The sequence below is a fragment of the Oncorhynchus gorbuscha genome, linkage group LG16 (assembly GCF_021184085.1).
Source record: "Oncorhynchus gorbuscha isolate QuinsamMale2020 ecotype Even-year linkage group LG16, OgorEven_v1.0, whole genome shotgun sequence".
NCBI lineage: Eukaryota > Metazoa > Chordata > Actinopteri > Salmoniformes > Salmonidae > Oncorhynchus > Oncorhynchus gorbuscha.
In genome coordinates this window covers 68,281,587-68,300,067 of record NC_060188.1, presented here as the reverse complement: position 1 = coordinate 68,300,067, position 18,481 = coordinate 68,281,587, and the positions used below count along the sequence as shown (strand labels likewise).

The window sequence follows — 18,481 nt, the reverse complement described above, 5'->3', positions numbered from 1 at the left end:
TCTGAGGGCAGAAGGTGGTGCAACTCAATATTAGGAAGTTGTTGTAAATCTTTTACACACTCCGTATGTATATAACAGCTGGGTGGATGTTTTTTAGATATCCTCTTTAATCATCATCGTTGTGGCCTGTTGTCCCTGTATTGTATTAACCAGGTATTTTTGTCCCTCTCTCAGATCCTGTCTCAGATCCAGTGGTATGACAACCTCATCGGTCCAGTGGTAGACTCCCTTAAATACCTCACCTCACTCAACTATGACGTCATGGCTTGTATCCTTAATCTGACATTTTGTGACTTGCTGTTTTTGCCCATTTTATTTATACACTTCCAGAACTATGTTTAATCATGTATTTGAAACGCTATAGTCCAGCTAATGTTGGCAGAATGTATTAAGACGTGTTGTACCTCAACTCGTTGCCTGTAGATTGCATAATTGAAGCGCTGGCAAATCCAGAGAAGGAGAAGATGAAGCATGACGACACTACGATCTCCTCCTGGCTTCAGAGTGAGTTCATTAACTGAATCCTACAGACAAAGAACCATATGTGTGCGTTTAATTTTTTTATATATATATAAACTTCATGAATCATTATAAAAGAGGTATAATACAAAACAATTGCTAAATAATTGAGAGAAGTGTGATTTCTTTATCTTTAAAGTAATGACACTCTTAATAACGTATACACATTCCCCCCAAAATTATATATTTGACTATCAAAAATGTTCTAAATTCACATAGTGCCCTTGGAAAGTATTCAGACCCCTAGACTTTTTCCACATTTTGTTACGTTACAGCCTTATTCTAAAATGGATAAAATGCATTCTCAGCAATCTACACACAATACCCCATAATGCTAAATAAAAAATAGGTTTTTAGACATTTTTGCAAATTTATTATAAACAAAAAACAGACCTTATTTAGGTACATTTTCAGGCGCTTTGCTGTGAGACTTGAAATTGAGCTCAGGTGCATCCTGTTTCCATTGATCATCCTTGAGATGTTTTTACAACTTGATTGGAGTCCACCTGTTGTAAATTGACTTGATTGGACATGATTTGGAAATGCACACACCTGTCTATGTAAGGTTCCAAGGTTGACAGTGCATGTCAGCAAAAACCAAGACATGAGGTCGAAGGAATTGTCCGTAGAGCTCCGAGACAGGACTGTGTCGAGGCACAGATCTGGGGAAGGGTACAAAACATTTCTGCAGTGTTGAAGATCCCCAAGAACACAGTGGCCTCATTCTTAAATGGAAGACGTTGTTTGGAACCACCAAGACTTCCTAGGGCTGGCCGCGCGGCCAAACTAGGCAATCGGGGGAGAAGGGCCTTAGTCAGGGTGACCACTCTGACTGACAGAGCTCCAGAGTTCCTTTGTGGCGATGAGAGAACCTTCCAGAAGGACAACCATCTCTGCAGCACTCCACTCAGCAGTCAAAGGCACATGACAGCCAGCTTGGAGTTTGCCCAAAGGTACCTTAAGGACTCTCAGGCCATGAGAAACAAGATTCTCTGGTCTGATGAAACCAACTTTGACCTGCATGCCAAGCGTCACCTCTGGAGGAAACCTGGCACCATCTCTACGGTGAAGCATGGTGGTAGCAGCATCCAATTAGAACACAGATTTTTGTATTCTGTTACAATTTATTTTGCTACAGTGTACCATACTAAACACGACCCTGATGTCACGAATCTGCTTTATTATTGAAGGGGCATTTGGGTGTACTTTTGTTCCATGTAGTTACAGCCCAGTGCAACTCTACTTTAGTTGACTGTATTTTATGCAACATATGCATGTCTGCTTGACAACTGATTGACTGCTGACCTTTTTCTCCTATCTCCAGGCCTGGCCAGTCTGTGTGGAGCGGTATTCAGGAAATACCCAATTGAGTTAGCTGGCCTCCTCCAGTATGTGACCAATACGCTGAAAGCAGGGAAGAGGTAACTATAACTTCTGAGCTGGCTCTGATGTGATTCATAGTGATAGAGTCTGTCGCTCATAGTCAATCAACTGGGTCCCCTGTCTCTGTCTGGCCTCTCCTGAATCAGAACAGGGACTGACGTACAGTCTGTTCCGCCTGTAGCAATACAAGGCCAGGGCTGGGAGGGGGAGAGGGCTCTTGGCCGTTGTTGTGCCACCCTTCAGGGCCCTGGACTGGGCAAAGCTGCTAAGTAATGTTGTGTTGATGAGGAGGCTGCAGACTGTGGGGGGGTTTGGGCTTCCATAGAGGAGGGAAGGATAATTGTATCAGCACTGGTCTCCCTGTGATGCCTGGAGTCAGCAGGTAGTAAATCACACTGGGCTCCATGGCCACTCTCTCTCATCTCTCTCTTTCTCTCTCTCTCCCATCAGTTGAAATCAGTCCTTTCCAGGGCCAGGGATGCAGGAGAAGTAAATAGAGGTGGCACTTTGCCACAACGCCCTATGAAACGGCATGCTGAATTATGTTATTATTAGTGCCCTGTCCTTAGCTACTCCCACGGTTGTTTTTGCCCCCAACCTTGTTTTTTTTTATTATTATTTTTACACGTTTATTTTTGTGTATGTGCACATATTATTTATGTCTGCATTCACAAATATGTATAGACTGTGATTGTTGTGTTCCCCCCACTGCAGTTTTGACCTGTTGATTCTGAAAGAGGTGGTGCAGAAGATGGCCGGGATCGAGATCACTGACGAGATGACATCAGAGCAGATGGAAGCTATGACTGGAGGGGAGCAGCTCAAAGCAGAGGTACAGGACCCTCTTTGGTCTGACTTGAAACTGTACACCATGACCAGCTCAAAGCGGAGGCACATTGCATTAGTCGGCTATTCCTCAGCATGACTTGAAACAATGCAGTTATATTTTCTGTCCTCAGGGTGGTTACTTTGGTCAGATCCGTAACACTAAGAAGTCGTCCCAGCGTCTAAAGGATGCCCTGTTGGACCATGATCTGGCCCTGCCCCTCTGTCTCCTCATGGCCCAGCAACGCAACGGAGTGGTCTTTCTGGAGGGGGGTGAGAAACACCTCAAACTGGTGGGCAAGCTGTACGACCAGGTACTTACTGACCCCCTTTACAGCTTTACTTACACTAGTTTTACACCTTGGAGAGTTCTCCTGTTCAGAGTTCATTAAATAGTCAATCTGTCATTGCTTTTCCTCTGCTTAAAATAGCATATTGATAAGCACAGAGGGTAACGAGAAGTCATGCCGATAAGCTACATCAGGGGAATGCAGATGAAGGGAATTCTCCCCTTTTTCATTTCTTAAATATTACACAGCTGACAATTATGTTTGGTTCAATTCCCCCATGTTGCCTGTAAACTGTGAGCTTTCCTCAGCGATAATCCCCCCAAAATTGCCTCTGTTTGCAGTATTGGGCCACATTGATGGATAGTTTGAATAAACCAGGTTGTGTCTTTCAACAAATGACAAACTGTGGGACTAATAGCACACAAATATGGCTGTGCAATAAGGGAGAATGAACTGGAAGTGTCCAAAATAGATGGCTGTGTCCTATTTCCTATATCGAGCAGACAGGAGACCGCTCCAGCCATTACCACGAGCCCATTCTCCCCAATTAAGCTGCCACCAACCTTATTTGATAGAAAACTACTTTTGACCAGGGGTTTGAACCGGTTCAGGGAACAGAGCATAAAACATTTTTCGAGGAACGTAAGTGATCAATACTGTTCCGGAACAGAACCGTTTTCAAAGCATATGCAAAGCCCTCACTCAGTAACTCAGTTATTCCGGTGTCTGTCTGCCAGTTGAAAGTCTTTGCCAGTGTGCGTGTCTGCAACCTGCCCCTCCCCTCTGAACCGTAGGCTACTGTAGCCTACTGACGTTACAAGCATGATTCAGAAATTAGAGATTTTTCATTCGAGAAGAATCTCTTAACTTTTTCAATGCTAGTTACAGATACTATAGTTATCACGTTTCACGTTGGCTTTATGAACTACAAAATGGCAAGACGTGTTTTTAATTCTGGTGCCGCTCTGCACACACAAGATTGTCAGCTATCTCTGGTCCAACTTTAAGCCAGCGCTCGGAAGTTCAGACATTCAAAGTTCCTCCATAGAACACGTTCCTCTGTAGGTATAATTCTGTGGGCCTAATTCATATAACGCATGTCCTAACAATGCCAGGTACTTCAAACCAAGCCTCCTCCACCCACTCTCCCGACCCGGGAATTGTCAGTTGCATCTCGTGCCCTACATTTGTCTGTCCATCGCACATGTAAACAACTATAGCTTAGGCAGCCAATAGCACCCATGCATGGATGCCTAGGCTAAAACGACTACAGCTTGCCCGCTCCATAGCAAGGTGCTCTATCCACACTGATTGGTGAAGTAATTTAATGTCAAGCTAAGGTAACAAAACTTCTGATTTCAGAGGATTAAAAAGGAACGAAAAGGAATGATATAAACCAGTACTTTTTTTTGGTACGAACGTTTCAGAACATCATTTTGCAAGTCGGAACAGTGGAATAGTTTTTTTCATTCCATGATTCTGTTCAGAATGATACTATTGGAAAAGTATTTAGACTACATCCCATGCTTTTGTCCAGAGGCCATAAGTAGTGCACTAAATAAGGATTAGGGTGCCATTCTCTGACTCCCTGTCCCTTGGCCACAGTGTCACGACACCCTGGTGCAGTTTGGTGGCTTCCTGGCCTCCAACCTGAGTACTGAGGACTACATCAAGCGTGTTCCCTCCATTGACATCCTCTGTAACCAGTTCCACACGCCCCACGATGCTGCCTTCTTCCTCTCACGCCCCATGTATGGACATCAGATCCTGGTGAGTAGTCTCTCCTTCCCTCTGGCACTTCACCTTTAGTCTGTACAGTATGACAATTAGATACAGTGAGTATAAACGATCTACAAATAAATTCAATACAAATAAGACTAACTTTGAATTGATGTGCACAGTAATGCTTTGAGAACACTAGCCACGTAGAATCCTGAAAAAAATGTTTCAGTTAGAGTGCTGTGTAACCTCATTTACGGTCCCCTGGCCGGACTTGAAACATCCCGAGTTCCCCCTCTGCTGCCGTCACATGGCATGGTTGCGCGCCTTGTGAACAATCACAGCTGACACGCATGCATCATGAGGAAATGGACTCGGTCAGGTTGTGTGTCTGGAACATACTGTATATGGGGCGGCAGCGTAGCCTAGTGGTTAGAGCGTTGGACTAGTAACCGGAAGGTTGCGAGTTCAAACCCCCGAGCTGACAAGGTACAAATCTGTCGTTCTGCCCCTGAACAGGCAGTTAACCCACTGTTCCCAGGCCGTCATTGAAAATAAGAATATGTTCTTAACTGACTTGCCTGATTAAATAAAGGTAAAATAAAATAAAATAAAAAAATAAATATCAATCCGTTTGTGAATCTTACTCTCTCCTTTACATGGTAACTGAGTGTCCCCTCCTCTCCCCAGTCTAAGTATGATGAGCTGAAGAAAGCTGAGAAGAGCAACCGGCAGCAGCAGAAGGTCCATAAGTATGTGGCTGCGTGCGAGCTGGTGATGTCGCCGGTGCACGAGGCTGTGGTGTCCCTGCACCCACCCCGTGTCTGGGACGACCTCCGACCCCAGTTCTACGCCACCTTCTGGTCGCTGACCATGTACGACCTGGCCGTGCCACACACCGCCTACGACCGCGAGGTGAAGAAGCTCCAGCTCCAGGTGCAGGTCATCGAGGAGAACCCTGATGTGGTGAGTCACATCGTCATGGTTAGAGCGCACAACGGACACCGCATTCAAACCAAAATGAGCTGTGTCCGTCTGTTTGTTTTCTTATGTTGCCGAATACCCTAAACACGACTCAGGCATCTAGCAGACCCCTTGATGACAACACTTGTATTATTATTTTATTTTTATTTTTAGCAGTGGTTGAAAAAGTACCCGATTTGTCATACTTGAGTATGGGTAAAGATGCTTAATTCATTTTCTATTAAGGTAAAAGTGAGTCACCCAGTAAAATACTACTTGTGTAAAAGTCTAAAAGTATTTGTTTTTAAATGTCTTAAGTAAAAGTATAAATTATTTCAAATGGCTTATTAAGCAAACCACACAGCGCAATTTGTTGTATTTTATTCACGTATAGCCAGGGGCACACTCCAACACTCAGACATCATTTACAAATGAAGCATTTGTGTTTAATGAGTCCGCCAGATCAGAGGCAGGACTCATGAATGGGTCATGAATTGGGTCATATTTCCTGTACTGCTAAGCATTCAAAAAGTAATGTAACTAGTACTTTTGGGTATCAGGGGAAAATGTACAGAATAAAATAAATTTTCTTTAGGGATGTAGTGAAGTAAAAGTTGTCAAATATAAGTAGTGAAGTATAGATAACAGAAAAAATGACATGAGTAGTACTTTACTCCACTGCATTTTAATCATTTAGCAGACTCTTATCCAGAGAGACAATTAGTGCATTCATCTGAAGATGGGTGAGGCAAGTACATTTTCCATCAAAAATAGTTATCAGTGAAGTCAGTGCTAGTAGGAAAAGACTTTTCTCATCTTCCAGTTCATCTAAATGCCTCAACACAGTTGTACACTTCAATGTGGCGTAACTCCAATTTATCACTTGACTTGCAGTGTAATGGTAAAAGACTACTGTAATTGTATTGTGGTTGAGCTCGAAGTTATTATTGTTTTCTCTCTGCATGTGTTCACCCTGTCTAAACAGCAGCCTGCTTGTCTGTCTATGGTGTCCGTCTGTAGCCAATGAACAAGAAGAAGAAGGAGAAGGAGCGCTGCACGGCCCTACAGGAGAAGCTGCAGGAGGAGGAGAAGAAGCAGCTGGAGCACGTCCAGAGGGTCCTGCACCGCCTCAAACTGGAGAAGGACAACTGGCTCCTCGCTAGTAAGATAACATCGCGCTCACACTATTTTTTTCCCTCTCTTCCCCCCCACCCCCTCTCTGTCGCTCTCAAAAAGACAAACACACACACACTGCTGACTGCCCCTCACAACACTAATCCCAGCAGACCCTCCCGTACCCAGCTGCCTGTTCCCATTGGGGGACAATACTCTATTGGGACAGTAACACCACAGTCAAGCCCCCTCAGCTCCCATGAGGCTACTGAAAACCAGCCTCACCTTGTTTGTTTTAGCCCAGTTAACAGGCATGACAAGTTGTTTGCTGTAATGACGCCATAGTCTGTTTTAGAGTATCTGGGCTAATGGCAGATGTCAACTCTCCCATTTCATTAAAGCACACATCAGTCATATGACCAATTTCACTGTACAGCTCTATACAACCTACGCTAATGACATTTTAAGAGTGGGTTTAACCTCAAATCTTGTTTGAAGAATTACCTCTGAGTCACTCTAAAGATGAGTCATGCAAGTTAGTTGACGGTAAGTCTTAATTCACTGTTCTCACATCCTTTTTTAAAAATCAATCCCTTCCCTCTCCCTCACACCTTTTTTTTCCCCTCTCAGAATCCACCAAGAATGAGACCATCACTAAGTTCCTGCAGTTGTGTCTGTTTCCTCGTTGTATCTTCTCTGCCATCGACGCTGTGTACTGCGCCCGCTTTGTGGAGCTGGTGCACCAGCAGAAGACACCCAACTTCTGCACCCTGCTCTGCTATGACCGGGTGAGACTTCTCCCTTTCACGCTGTCTTTCTTGCTTTCTCCTTTCTGCCCTCTACTATCTCTGGTTGTCACATGTCATTATACCATGGGATTTTCATCACTTAGTGACTCCGCCCTGACCTCCTAACTGTGTTGCAGGTGTTCTCTGACATCATCTACACGGTGGCCAGCTGCACGGAGAACGAGTCGCGACGCTACGGCCGCTTCTTGTGCTGCATGTTGGAGACGGTGACCCGTTGGCACAGTGACCGAGCTGTCTACGAGAAGGTAAGGATTCCACCTCTATCTCACACACTACATCCTCTTAGATCAACAAATGTGTCGGGGCAAGGAGTTGATTTGAGGTTGGCCAACATTATCTACTGACATTACTAATATTCACTGAAGTGTGGAAGATGTAGAATGCACGTGTTAACACTTGTCTATTTGTTGTTCCCTCTTCAAGGAGTGTGGTAACTACCCAGGCTTCCTGACCATTTTCAGAGCCACAGGCTTTGACGGAGGGAACAAAGCAGACCAGCTGGACTATGAGAACTTCAGACATGTAGTGCACAAATGGCACTACAAGCTGACTAAAGTGAGTTCTTCCCTTTGTTTCATTGCCTTCTGAAGAAGTCCATCTGGTACTTTTGTCTCATTAACACCCATTCATTTACTACCATTATTCAGAATGCAATAGTTTAAATGAAGAGAAACGTGGCGGACAACTCTAACAGGAAATAGCAACCGCTCAAGCAGTTACAATACACTCCTCGCTCTCCCCTCTGTGCCCTCTAGGCATCAGTCCACTGCTTGGAGACGGGGGAATACACCCACATCCGGAACATCCTGATCGTGCTGACCAAAATCCTGCCCTGCTACCCCAAAGTGCTGAATCTGGGCCAGGCACTCGAGTGCCGTGTCCACAAGATCTGTCTGGAAGAGAAGGAGAAGAGGCCAGACCTCTATGCCTTGGCCATGGGGTAACACAGAGTCCACCAGCCGCATTGTGTGCAGCCCAGGCACAGTTCACTAGTATTGTGGGGATTGTAGTTAAGTGGTTACCTAACATATTGCTGTTAGGTTTGTCAGTTTGTTGCTAGTACCAACAACGGGTGGTGTTAAATGGAGTTGTGTACTTTCAATGCAAAAAGAACTGCAGAGGTATAGATGAAGTGGTATTGGATGAATTATCATTAGGGAAGGTTGAGTTGTATTTTTATCCAGATGTTATTTACATTGGAATGCACTTGTTGGGGATTATCTAAACAGAGTTGCGAGAACAGATAAATGATCTTGATACTTTGTCTTGTAGAGGATGGGTCTTAAGGAGCTGGTGTGGTAATGAGGACTGATTTAATTAAGGTGTAGGCCTAGTCTAGCTGTCGCCCTGTCTGCCTGGGATTCAGTCAGTCACCTGGTGCTGCTGCAAAGCACTTCAGACAGCTAAACAAACATAATCCTCTACAGAGCTTTACAGGATGTACCTGGCAAATCCTCACTTAGGGGCACTGATCCCGTGTGTGTGTTTGGGATGTAACGATTCACCGATACGCATCGGCCCCCAGTTCAAATGTTTAAGTTGCGAGTGCATTGGTCCGCAGGCGTCCAAACTGATCCAAATGAAGCCTGCATTGGTAAGAAGAAACTATTGAAACGTTGCCAAATCGCCCGTCCACTAACTTTTTTACTCGTAATATTTTGTTCTGCCTTATTCCGAAAAATACTTATATGCATGTAACTGTGTATTACTACAAGTCGGATCACAACTGTCAAATCAAATTGTATTGGTCACATGCGCCGAATACAACAGGTAGACCTTACAGTGAGCTGTTAACGTACAAGACCTTAACCAACAAAGGAGTTTTAAGACTGGGGGAAAGTAAGAGATAAGAATAACAAATAATTAAAGAGCAGCAGTAAATAACAATAGCGGGGCTATGTACAGGGGGTACCGATTAGTCGAGGTAATTATGTACATGTAGGTAGAGTTATTAAAGTGTCTATGCATAGATAATAACAGAGTATCAGCAGCGTAGGGGGGGCAGTGCGGGAGACGCTATGAGAGAGAGATCTACCCTATCCCTGTTCTAATATTTGTAGGCTACGTCTGTGCAGCACCTTCAGCATTCAATGTTTGTACAATGGCTTTCGCATGATTAAATCATAAGCTTTATTGCGGGACAACTAATGTAATTGGCTAGGTCATTGTTACTAAATTGTGTTTCACTGGCGGAGCTGTATAGGCTACCGAAGTGGTCACAAGTAACATCGTGCTGGTTGCACATCCAGCTACTGATTGAGGCTTTTCAATTACAATGTTCACCGTAATAAGTATTTTTGGTAGTTCTGCTTTAAACAGTCTGCATTTGGTCCTTTTTACATGCACATGGTGAAGGTGTAATGTCATAACAAGGACAGCAATTTTTACTGGCTTCACTGGTCAGAACAGGAGAAGAGTCGTTCTCCTCTGTAAAGTTCTAAATCATTCTCTTTTGAGACTGTGGTGACATCCAAAGTTGTGATGTGAATTGTGTTATGAAAATTGACATATTACTAGCACAACACATTTCTATCTTCTATATGACACGTTCATCAGTGGGTGATCAGGATTTCAGATAAAAAGTAAGGGAGGGAAACAAATTGCCAGCTCACACACACACACACACACACACACACACACACACACACACACACACACACACACACACACACACACACACACAGGGCTGTTCAGACCAATCCAGCTGAGCTCCATCCGTAACATATATTAATTTAGAATGGAAAATTAATTTGTTCATGCAACAGTTGTTTGTGCATTGAATTGAACCACATCGATTTGTTACACAAATTAAATCGAATCGCACCGAGTCTTGAAAGTATCGTATCAGAGCCCAGTCAAAACTTTAGACACACCTACTCATTCCAGGGTTGTTCTTTATTTTTACTATTTTCTACATTGTAGAATAGTGAAGACATTAAAACTATGACATAACACATAGGGGGGAGTCATGTAGTAACCAAAAAAGTGTTCAACAAATCTAAATATATTTCATAATAGACATTCTTCAAAGTAACCATCCTTTGCCTTGACAGCTTTGCACACTCTTGGCATTCTCTCAACCAGCTTCATGAGGTAGTCACCTGGAATCTATTTCATTAACAGGTGTGCCTTGTTAAAAGTTAATTTGTGGAATTTCTTTCCTTCTTAATGCGTTTGAGCCAATCAGTTATGTTGTGACAACATAGGGGTGTTATACAGAAGAGTGCCCTATTTGGTAAAAGACCAAGTCCATATTATGGCAAGAACACCTCAAATAAGCAAAGAGAAATGACAGTCCAACATTACTTTAAGACATGGTCGGTCAATGCGGAAAAACCATCAAGCGCTATGATTAAACGGGCTCTCATAAGGACCGCCACTGGAAAGGAATACCCAGAGTTACCTTTGCTGCAGAGGATAAGTTCATTAGAGTTCCCAGCCTCAGAATTTGCAGCCCAAATAAATGCTTCATAGAATTCAAGTAACAGACACATCTCAACATCAACTGTTCAGAGGACACTGTGTGATTCAGGCCTTCATGGTCGATTGCTGCAAAGAAACCACTACTAAAGGAAACCAATAATAAGAAAAAACTTGTTTGGGCCAAGAAACGCGAGCAATGGACATTAGACCGGTGGAAATCTGTCCTTTGGTGTGATGAGTCCAAATTTTAGATTTTTTTTTTTTACACTTAACCAGCACGGCTACCACAGCATTCTGCAGCATTACGCCATCCCATCTGGTTTGCGCTTAGTGGGACTGTCATTTGTTTTTCAACAGGACAAATGACCCAACACACCTCCAGGGCTATTTGACCAATAAGGAAAGTGGAGTGCTGCATCAGTTGAACTGGCCTCCACAATTACCCGACCTCAACCACATTGAGATGGTTTGGGTTGAGTTAGCCCATAGAATGAAGGAAAAACAGCCAACAAGTGCTCAGTGTATGTGGGAACTCCTTCAAGACTGTTGGAAAAGCATTCAAGGTGAAACTGGTTGAGAGAATGCCAAGAGTCTGTAAAGCTGTTATCAAGGCAAAGGGTGGCTACTTTTAAACTAATCAAAATATATTTTTGATTCTTCACTCTGTTTTTGGGTTAAAACATCATTCCATATGTGTCATTTTTATATTTTCGATATCTTCACTATTCTGCCCTACCAAACAAAAGGGCTGTAATTGCTCATTTTGTCATTTTTGCTACATTAAATTCATGCTTAATCAGGTGGACAAGTATTCTGCCTTGTCCACAACATGGGGGTCATGTTACTGTGAAACTAAGGTAAAAAAGTTCTAAGCTACGAGCAGTTACTGCCTTTTTGCTTAGTAGGGCAGTATTATTCTACAATGTAGTAAATAGCACAAATAAAGAAAAACCCTCGAATGAGTAGCCGTGTCCAAACTTTTGACAGGTACTGCAGATGTGTATCGAATCGTGCTTGTAAGGATAGATGCACATCCTGTGTGTGTGAGTGGAAAGATATCATTATGTTATTGCGTCCCTATGTGGGAGTTCTGTTTCTGTGGTATGGGTATGTGTGTAAGCATGTGTATGGGGTGTAATGATGTATGATTGCCCTGCTTGTACCTTGTACTCTCCATGCCTCTTGCAGCTATTCTGGCCAGTTGAAAGGCAGGAAGGCGCACATGGTTCCTGAGAATGAGTTCCACCACAAGGAGCAGCCGGTGAGGAGCGCCACCCCTGTCAGCCAGCAAAACGGCCCTGGCACCACAGCCAAGCCTGCCACCAACTCCAGCAAGACGGAGGAGGGCGTCAGTGAGGACGCCGGTGAGTGGGGAGATCCAACAAGTTTCCACTGAGATCTGACCTATCATAACCACAAGTCTAACAGATCATTTTTATGTGTCACACACAATATGACAGGTGTTCTTGTTTTAATTAGTATGGGGACAGTTGTTTTATTGAAAGGGCCATTGTGTTCATTCTGTTGCTGCTTCATGTTTTGATAGATCGAGCCAAGGATAAATCTCAGGGTGCAGCGAAGCCAGCGAACAAAGCCAACAGCACAGCGGCCAAAGTGACCACCAGCAACGGGAATGGGGCTCCTAACAGGTAGCCATGGAGGCCAGCCAATAGCAGCCCACAGCACTGGGGCTGGAAACAACCAGATTTACTTATTTACTGTTCTCAACTATAGCTCATTAATACGTTTAAAAAAAGGCTGAATAAAACAAGAAAGAGCTCGATCAGTTGTTTAAATATGTCAGTCAGTGATTGACCAGATTGGAATCTAACACTGCACTTTGAACTGGTGGATATTAAGAATAGGCATCTGAAGTTTGAATGTTTAAATACATTAATTAAAGATTGACTCTATGATTTCTATGAGCATGTTGAATCAGTCTTGCTTATCTGTGCATCCGTAGCATGTTGTCCATGTTGAACTCTGAACCATGTCCATTCTGTTTCTCTCGCAGCACCAAAACCATCAAAGAGAGGGATGACAAAGAAAAGAGCGGGAAGGAGAAAAAAGAGAAAAAGGAGAAGACTCCAGGCAGCACTCTAGAGACGAAGGGGGAGAGCCGGCGGGAGAAGCAGAGAGACGAGAGAGGAGCAGGCGGCAAGGAGGAGCGGGCGCCACGCGAGGGTAAGGAGAAGACGCCCAAGGCAGACCGGGACAAGCAGAAGGCGGAAGAGAAGAGCAACAAAGAGGACAACAAGGCCAAGACCGGCAACGGAGAGCCCAAGGAGCCATCCAGGGAACGCGACACCGGAGCCAAGGAGTCTAAGAGCAAAGAGAAGGGAGGAGACAGGAGTGCCATATCCGGATCCCTCAAGTCTCCAGTTCCCCGATTGGAGTCTGCTGAATCTGAGAGGGGTAAGCAACCTAACCTTCAACACGGGCTCTGCTCATATACTGTTTCTGATTTTCTCATTGTTGTCAACGGGTAATTGGAGCTATTAGTTTGAATGTGCCTGTTGAAATGAGAACTAACTGAATTTAATACTCTTGTTTATTCCAGATCACAAAAGGCGAAAACTGGAGACCCACTCTTCACCATCCCATTCCTCCTCTGTTAAGGTTAGTATGGCCTGAGGAAGGCTGTGCGCGTGTTTCTTCCCTTTCTGCCGGAGCGTTCCCAACTGTCGCGTGTTCCATCGTCCCTCAAGATCACCGAGGAGAGTTCTCACACACGGGAGCCCCGTCTGGAATCCCCTTCCTAAACCATGACCGTTTGGAAATAATTCCATGGACTTTTCCTTAATATTTTCCTGAGTGGGGAAAACCATCAAGGACTTAGCCAAGAGAAAAATGTATATATTGAAGTGTATTTTCGTGTGAATGAAAGCAGTAAAAGTGCGAGAGGAGTTTTTATGCATTTCTATAGTCCCCACCCTTTTTTTCTCTTTTTGAGTGCACTATTTTTCCTCAAGTAAAATGCCTTCCAAGTCGGGAGCTTGCTCGTTTTTCGCTGAAAAGATGACCTCCCCCCGCCTCTAAGATCGGTATTTTTCCGTTCTAAACAGCACCCAAGATGAAGAGCTTTTCTCCTGTTTTCCGGCAAGCTGAAAATATTTGTTGTTTGAAGTGGCGTGAAGTGTTTTTCTTTTCCTCTGAATCTACGGGAATCCAGTGGGGGTTGAGCGGAGTCCGCAGTGGCACAATGTCTTCAGAGGAAGTCTATCTGCTACAGGAGGAGAGGCAGAGAGCCGTCCTGCTGCTGCCACGTCATCTGTCCCTACTGTTAGTTCTGTTCAATCAGCCTTCATGCAGCCTCGATCTGTACCTTCGCTTCCACTCAAGATGTGTACGCAGTCAGTTGTTCCTTTGGCCTCCTCCCCACAATCCTTCCCCACCAACAACTAGCAATCCCCCCCCCCCCTCAACACCCCTACCACCCTGTCACACGCGCAGTGGGAACCCCAAGCACCACCAGCACCCAGGCCCACAGAGAGCAGGAGAGACGAGCGGGAGCTTCAGTTTTACACCAGCCAAAAGTACAGAAGGAAAATAAAGCCTGCCTTCTACTACAGAGAGCGCGAGAGGGAGAGAGAAAGTGTTGGCGAAGCCTTCTGGATCTGCTGGAGCGTTGCCTAAACCGCTGGAAGCTTGTGATAGGTCATAATGTTTACTACCACCAGAGAGATAGGCTCCTCCCTGTGTCTTATCCATTCTCAACTGTAAGTGACAACAACAGTGTTAAAATGTAGGAGAGCAGAGCACATACTAAATGTAATTAATTTAGTCAGACACATACATACACAGTTCAGTTGTTTTGTTAGTTTACACCACATGCACTACAAACAAAGTAAAATACCAGCTGTTCTTCAAGCCTCAGAGGCTTCATTTAATTCCAGACATTTTTTTTATACAAAGTAATCAGACACTTTTATCTCACAAGTCAGTGTTTTTCTGATTTAAAGTCTATGAGATGACCCTTGTTAAGGCTATTATGAACTCTCTTCTCTGTTAATAACCTTGTGAAAGCCTTAGTCCTTGAAGGTCAAAGGGAAAGAAGTGTGACATCGCTCTGTCCAGCCCCCCCTCCACACACTTCTCCTCCTGTCCTGCTGTCTGACAACTCCCCAGCTCATCTGTCTCCATTCATTCCTACAGGACAATAGCAACGAACCCAAGGACTCTGCATCCAAGGTTTGGACTCCTAAACACTTCTCTATTATCATTCACCTTGACTGTTATCATCTTCACTCTCCTTTTACAAGTGCCATGAGGAGGGGGTCAGTTAGAAGGACTTTAGTAGTTCACACGTAGTGAATGGGCAAATTGACCAGTTTGCAGACTTCCCGAATAAATCTGACTTAAATAAAAAAGTCATTGCTGAATAGTATAACTTGAGATGTCACCTTAGGTCAAGTTTTTCTGTTTCAGTCCACTCTGTGCCAGGCAGCCAGACCCACACACTACGTTTTAATGAGCTCGGAGTCATGGGAAAGATTAAAGTCCTTGTCCAGTACAGCAGACTGTTGTGAAAAAGTGCTGATTGTGCCACCGGGGGGAAGAGAAGGCGAAAGGGCAGAATTTTAAGCAGGCGGCATTTCTTCCTCTTGTCTGTGATCACTTTCTAAGGCCATCCCTGATGCCTGCCCGGCTGAAGACTCATTAGCTATGCATTTGATGTGCTGAGAAGAAGAGGGGTAAATCCTCTATTGAGCCCACACTACAGACCTCTGTCTCGCAGTCAGACACACCCATTCACCCACCCGCCTCTATTCCATATTGATTTCTGATATTAGTTTAAAGCAAAACACTTGAAGTCTTTATTAAGCTCTAGGTTTTTTAGGCTCGTTTTAAGACTGTAGCCTGCCATTCCTTTTCACCACCAAAACCCCTATAAGCCCTAGTCAATATTCATTGGGTTCCTCTCAAATCAGTAGCCAATGCCATAGTTCAGTTATTCCTCTGTCTCGATGCTCTCCTTGCAGACTGAGCTAGAGATGCTGTAGATGGCTACGCCAGGTGAATAATTCATACAGCAGGTACAAGGTTGGCTTGTTAAACTTTTATTGAGTTAGACAGCAGCACAGGTGTAGCATTGCCCTGCTGTCTGTGTCCTGTACTAGTCTGATGTTTTGATCTCCCGCCTGCAGTCCCCATGGTCCAGTCTCATATCACCTACACTATACATGGTTCGCTGTGTAGTTATTGGGAATGATATCTATGCTCTCTGGACTGAGCTACAGTCATTGGTGACACAGTTTTTGTCGGGGAGGGAAATGTTTGGGGTCTGAATACTGAGGATGATGAACCTTACTACACCTCTGACCACGTGGTTAGGGATAGTGTTCAACTTTGATACTACAATATAGAAAATGTTCCTGATGTTCTATTTTACTAGATAACTTCTGCAGTGGTAAGATGCCCTGTGGATCTGCTCTTGAATCTCTTTTTCTTCCCATTTGTTTTCAGTCCTGTTTTATTTAGCCGCTCTATATTCCTGTGTCTTTCTATGTTTAGTGATTTTATCTTTGACTGTTTCCTAGTGATTTTCCTCCAGGAACTGTCAGAGCCACTTAGTGGGTTCATTCATATGATCAGCAGCACGTAGTACAGTTTACAGGGTGTTCCTGGGAATATGGGGTTATATTATCAGGTTAATGGCTTGGTAATAGGCACACTCTGAGAGAACGGGCTGATTTCAGCACACATGTCAAGGTGTCCTCCTGTAAGTGGACAGAATGCCATGAAACGTAAAAATAATCATCTATTTTGGTCTGTCTGTTGTATGCTAATTCCTTGCAGCACCACATCAACTACAATTCGGTCGCGCGGTCCAAGAGCAGAGAGAGAGAGACTGACAAGAAAGAGTCTGAGAATACCCGGGGCCGTTCCAAAGAGAAGAAGACCGACGACAAAGACCGAAAGGACAGGAAGAGAGTGAGTATTTTACAGGCCATGTTGCATTGAGAGATGTTAAAGCCCCACAATGGGCTCCATGTGGAACTGAATGTTCTAAACTGATTTTATACAGGTCCCATATCTATCTTGATTTGATAGCTATAGAACTTAACTGCCAAATACTTCAGAGGAATTCTGACATTAGTTTTGCATAGATTGTCAGGACTGGTGAGATTGATTCATTGTCCTTATTTATTTCCCATCTTTTTTTAGGATCATATGACCACTGACCGTGAGATGAGCCTAGAATCCAAACACAGAAAAGATGAAAATGGAACCAGTAAGTTATCTCCATGTACATAATAAGCAAACCTCTCTGCCTAAGAATACAGAATAAAACATTATTTTCAACATGGATATGATCAATATTATTGGTTGGTTATTCTTCTGCTTCTCTCCCAGATTCCTCCAACAAACACAGCAAGAGCGCCAGTCCCTCCTCAGGCTCCCCAGTCTCGGCTGACAAAGAGAAGACCAAGAGGTCAAAGTCCTCTAGCAAGGAGAAGGGAGAGTCTGCTAAACCTGAGAGAAACTCCTCCGGGGGCAAGAAGGTAGGTAGTACTGGCCTGGTCCTGGACTCTTGCAGAACACAACACAGTGAGACTCAGTCAGTTCCCTCCCTGGGAGGGGCCATCATCTCTCATCATAGTTTTGACCCCTTATGGGTTGTTGTTGCACAGTAAAAGCGGTGTAGCTGTAATGTTCTTGGCCCAGCCATGACATGAATGGTGTCTTTCTGTACAGCTTGTCTGGCCCTTTATAAATAAGTGGCATGCTGCTGCACATAAATATTGGAATCAGCCTATATCAGACCTGTCAACCTGCACGCATTTTATGTAGCATGCACGCAATTTGAGGTCAAATTACGCTGGTATGAAAAATGAAACGTTTAATTGGCACTTTGTGGTTTTTAACTCAACCATCTGAAGTTGGAGCTGAGCCAATCAGAGGACTTGGGCAAGGAGGAAAAATCTTTAGCTCTCCGCTTCGGCCCGCCCCCGTAGTCATAGTACTATATTCCTCCCTCAAGCTGGATGGCAGTGCGCCACTTCGGCCATTGATACCACTGATGTGAGAGAAAAAACACTTTCTTGCCTGCACATGCTGTGATCTCCGCAATGGTAGTAGGCACAAGCGCATCAACAATTAAGGAAACATGTTGCGGTAGTTCAGTGCCGTCGCTGTGTGGATGGAAACAGACATGGCAGAGAGCTGTTCCGCTAATACCTTCCTTCACAAAGTTCTGTTGTACCGTTACAGATTAGTAGGCCTATGTTACTGAATCAGTTTCTGTCCTCTTCATATATGTCAACACTAGGCTCCTAATGGTAAGTCCGTTCACCAATGACAACAAGACATGTCGAATGAATGGTAGCCTAGTAGTCAGACCTAACTTGATGGATGAGGTCAGGGATAGAGATCTGAAACGACCTCATATAGGCCTAGTTCAGTTGTAATTTTATTCCAAATAGCCTACAATAA

General features: G+C 44.1%; 1 protein-coding gene across 2 annotated transcripts in view; it reads left to right on the top strand.

Moving 5' to 3' along the window:
• LOC123998823 (THO complex subunit 2-like) overlaps positions 1 to 18,481 on the top strand; it is a 69,174-nt gene that overhangs the window by 44,439 nt on the left and 6,254 nt on the right. For both annotated transcript variants that reach the window (XM_046304020.1, XM_046304019.1), the window contains exons 17-36: positions 175 to 268; positions 424 to 504; positions 1,844 to 1,940; positions 2,617 to 2,734; positions 2,862 to 3,041; positions 4,623 to 4,787; positions 5,427 to 5,702; positions 6,720 to 6,861; positions 7,443 to 7,600; positions 7,738 to 7,866; positions 8,045 to 8,176; positions 8,377 to 8,561; positions 12,233 to 12,408; positions 12,591 to 12,693; positions 13,059 to 13,459; positions 13,605 to 13,663; positions 15,200 to 15,235; positions 16,844 to 16,978; positions 17,213 to 17,279; positions 17,402 to 17,550. In XM_046304020.1, coding sequence (XP_046159976.1) covers positions 175 to 268; positions 424 to 504; positions 1,844 to 1,940; positions 2,617 to 2,734; positions 2,862 to 3,041; positions 4,623 to 4,787; positions 5,427 to 5,702; positions 6,720 to 6,861; positions 7,443 to 7,600; positions 7,738 to 7,866; positions 8,045 to 8,176; positions 8,377 to 8,561; positions 12,233 to 12,408; positions 12,591 to 12,693; positions 13,059 to 13,459; positions 13,605 to 13,663; positions 15,200 to 15,235; positions 16,844 to 16,978; positions 17,213 to 17,279; positions 17,402 to 17,550 — 2,883 coding nt within the window. The remainder of the gene's footprint in view (positions 1 to 174; positions 269 to 423; positions 505 to 1,843; positions 1,941 to 2,616; positions 2,735 to 2,861; positions 3,042 to 4,622; positions 4,788 to 5,426; positions 5,703 to 6,719; positions 6,862 to 7,442; positions 7,601 to 7,737; positions 7,867 to 8,044; positions 8,177 to 8,376; positions 8,562 to 12,232; positions 12,409 to 12,590; positions 12,694 to 13,058; positions 13,460 to 13,604; positions 13,664 to 15,199; positions 15,236 to 16,843; positions 16,979 to 17,212; positions 17,280 to 17,401; positions 17,551 to 18,481) is intronic.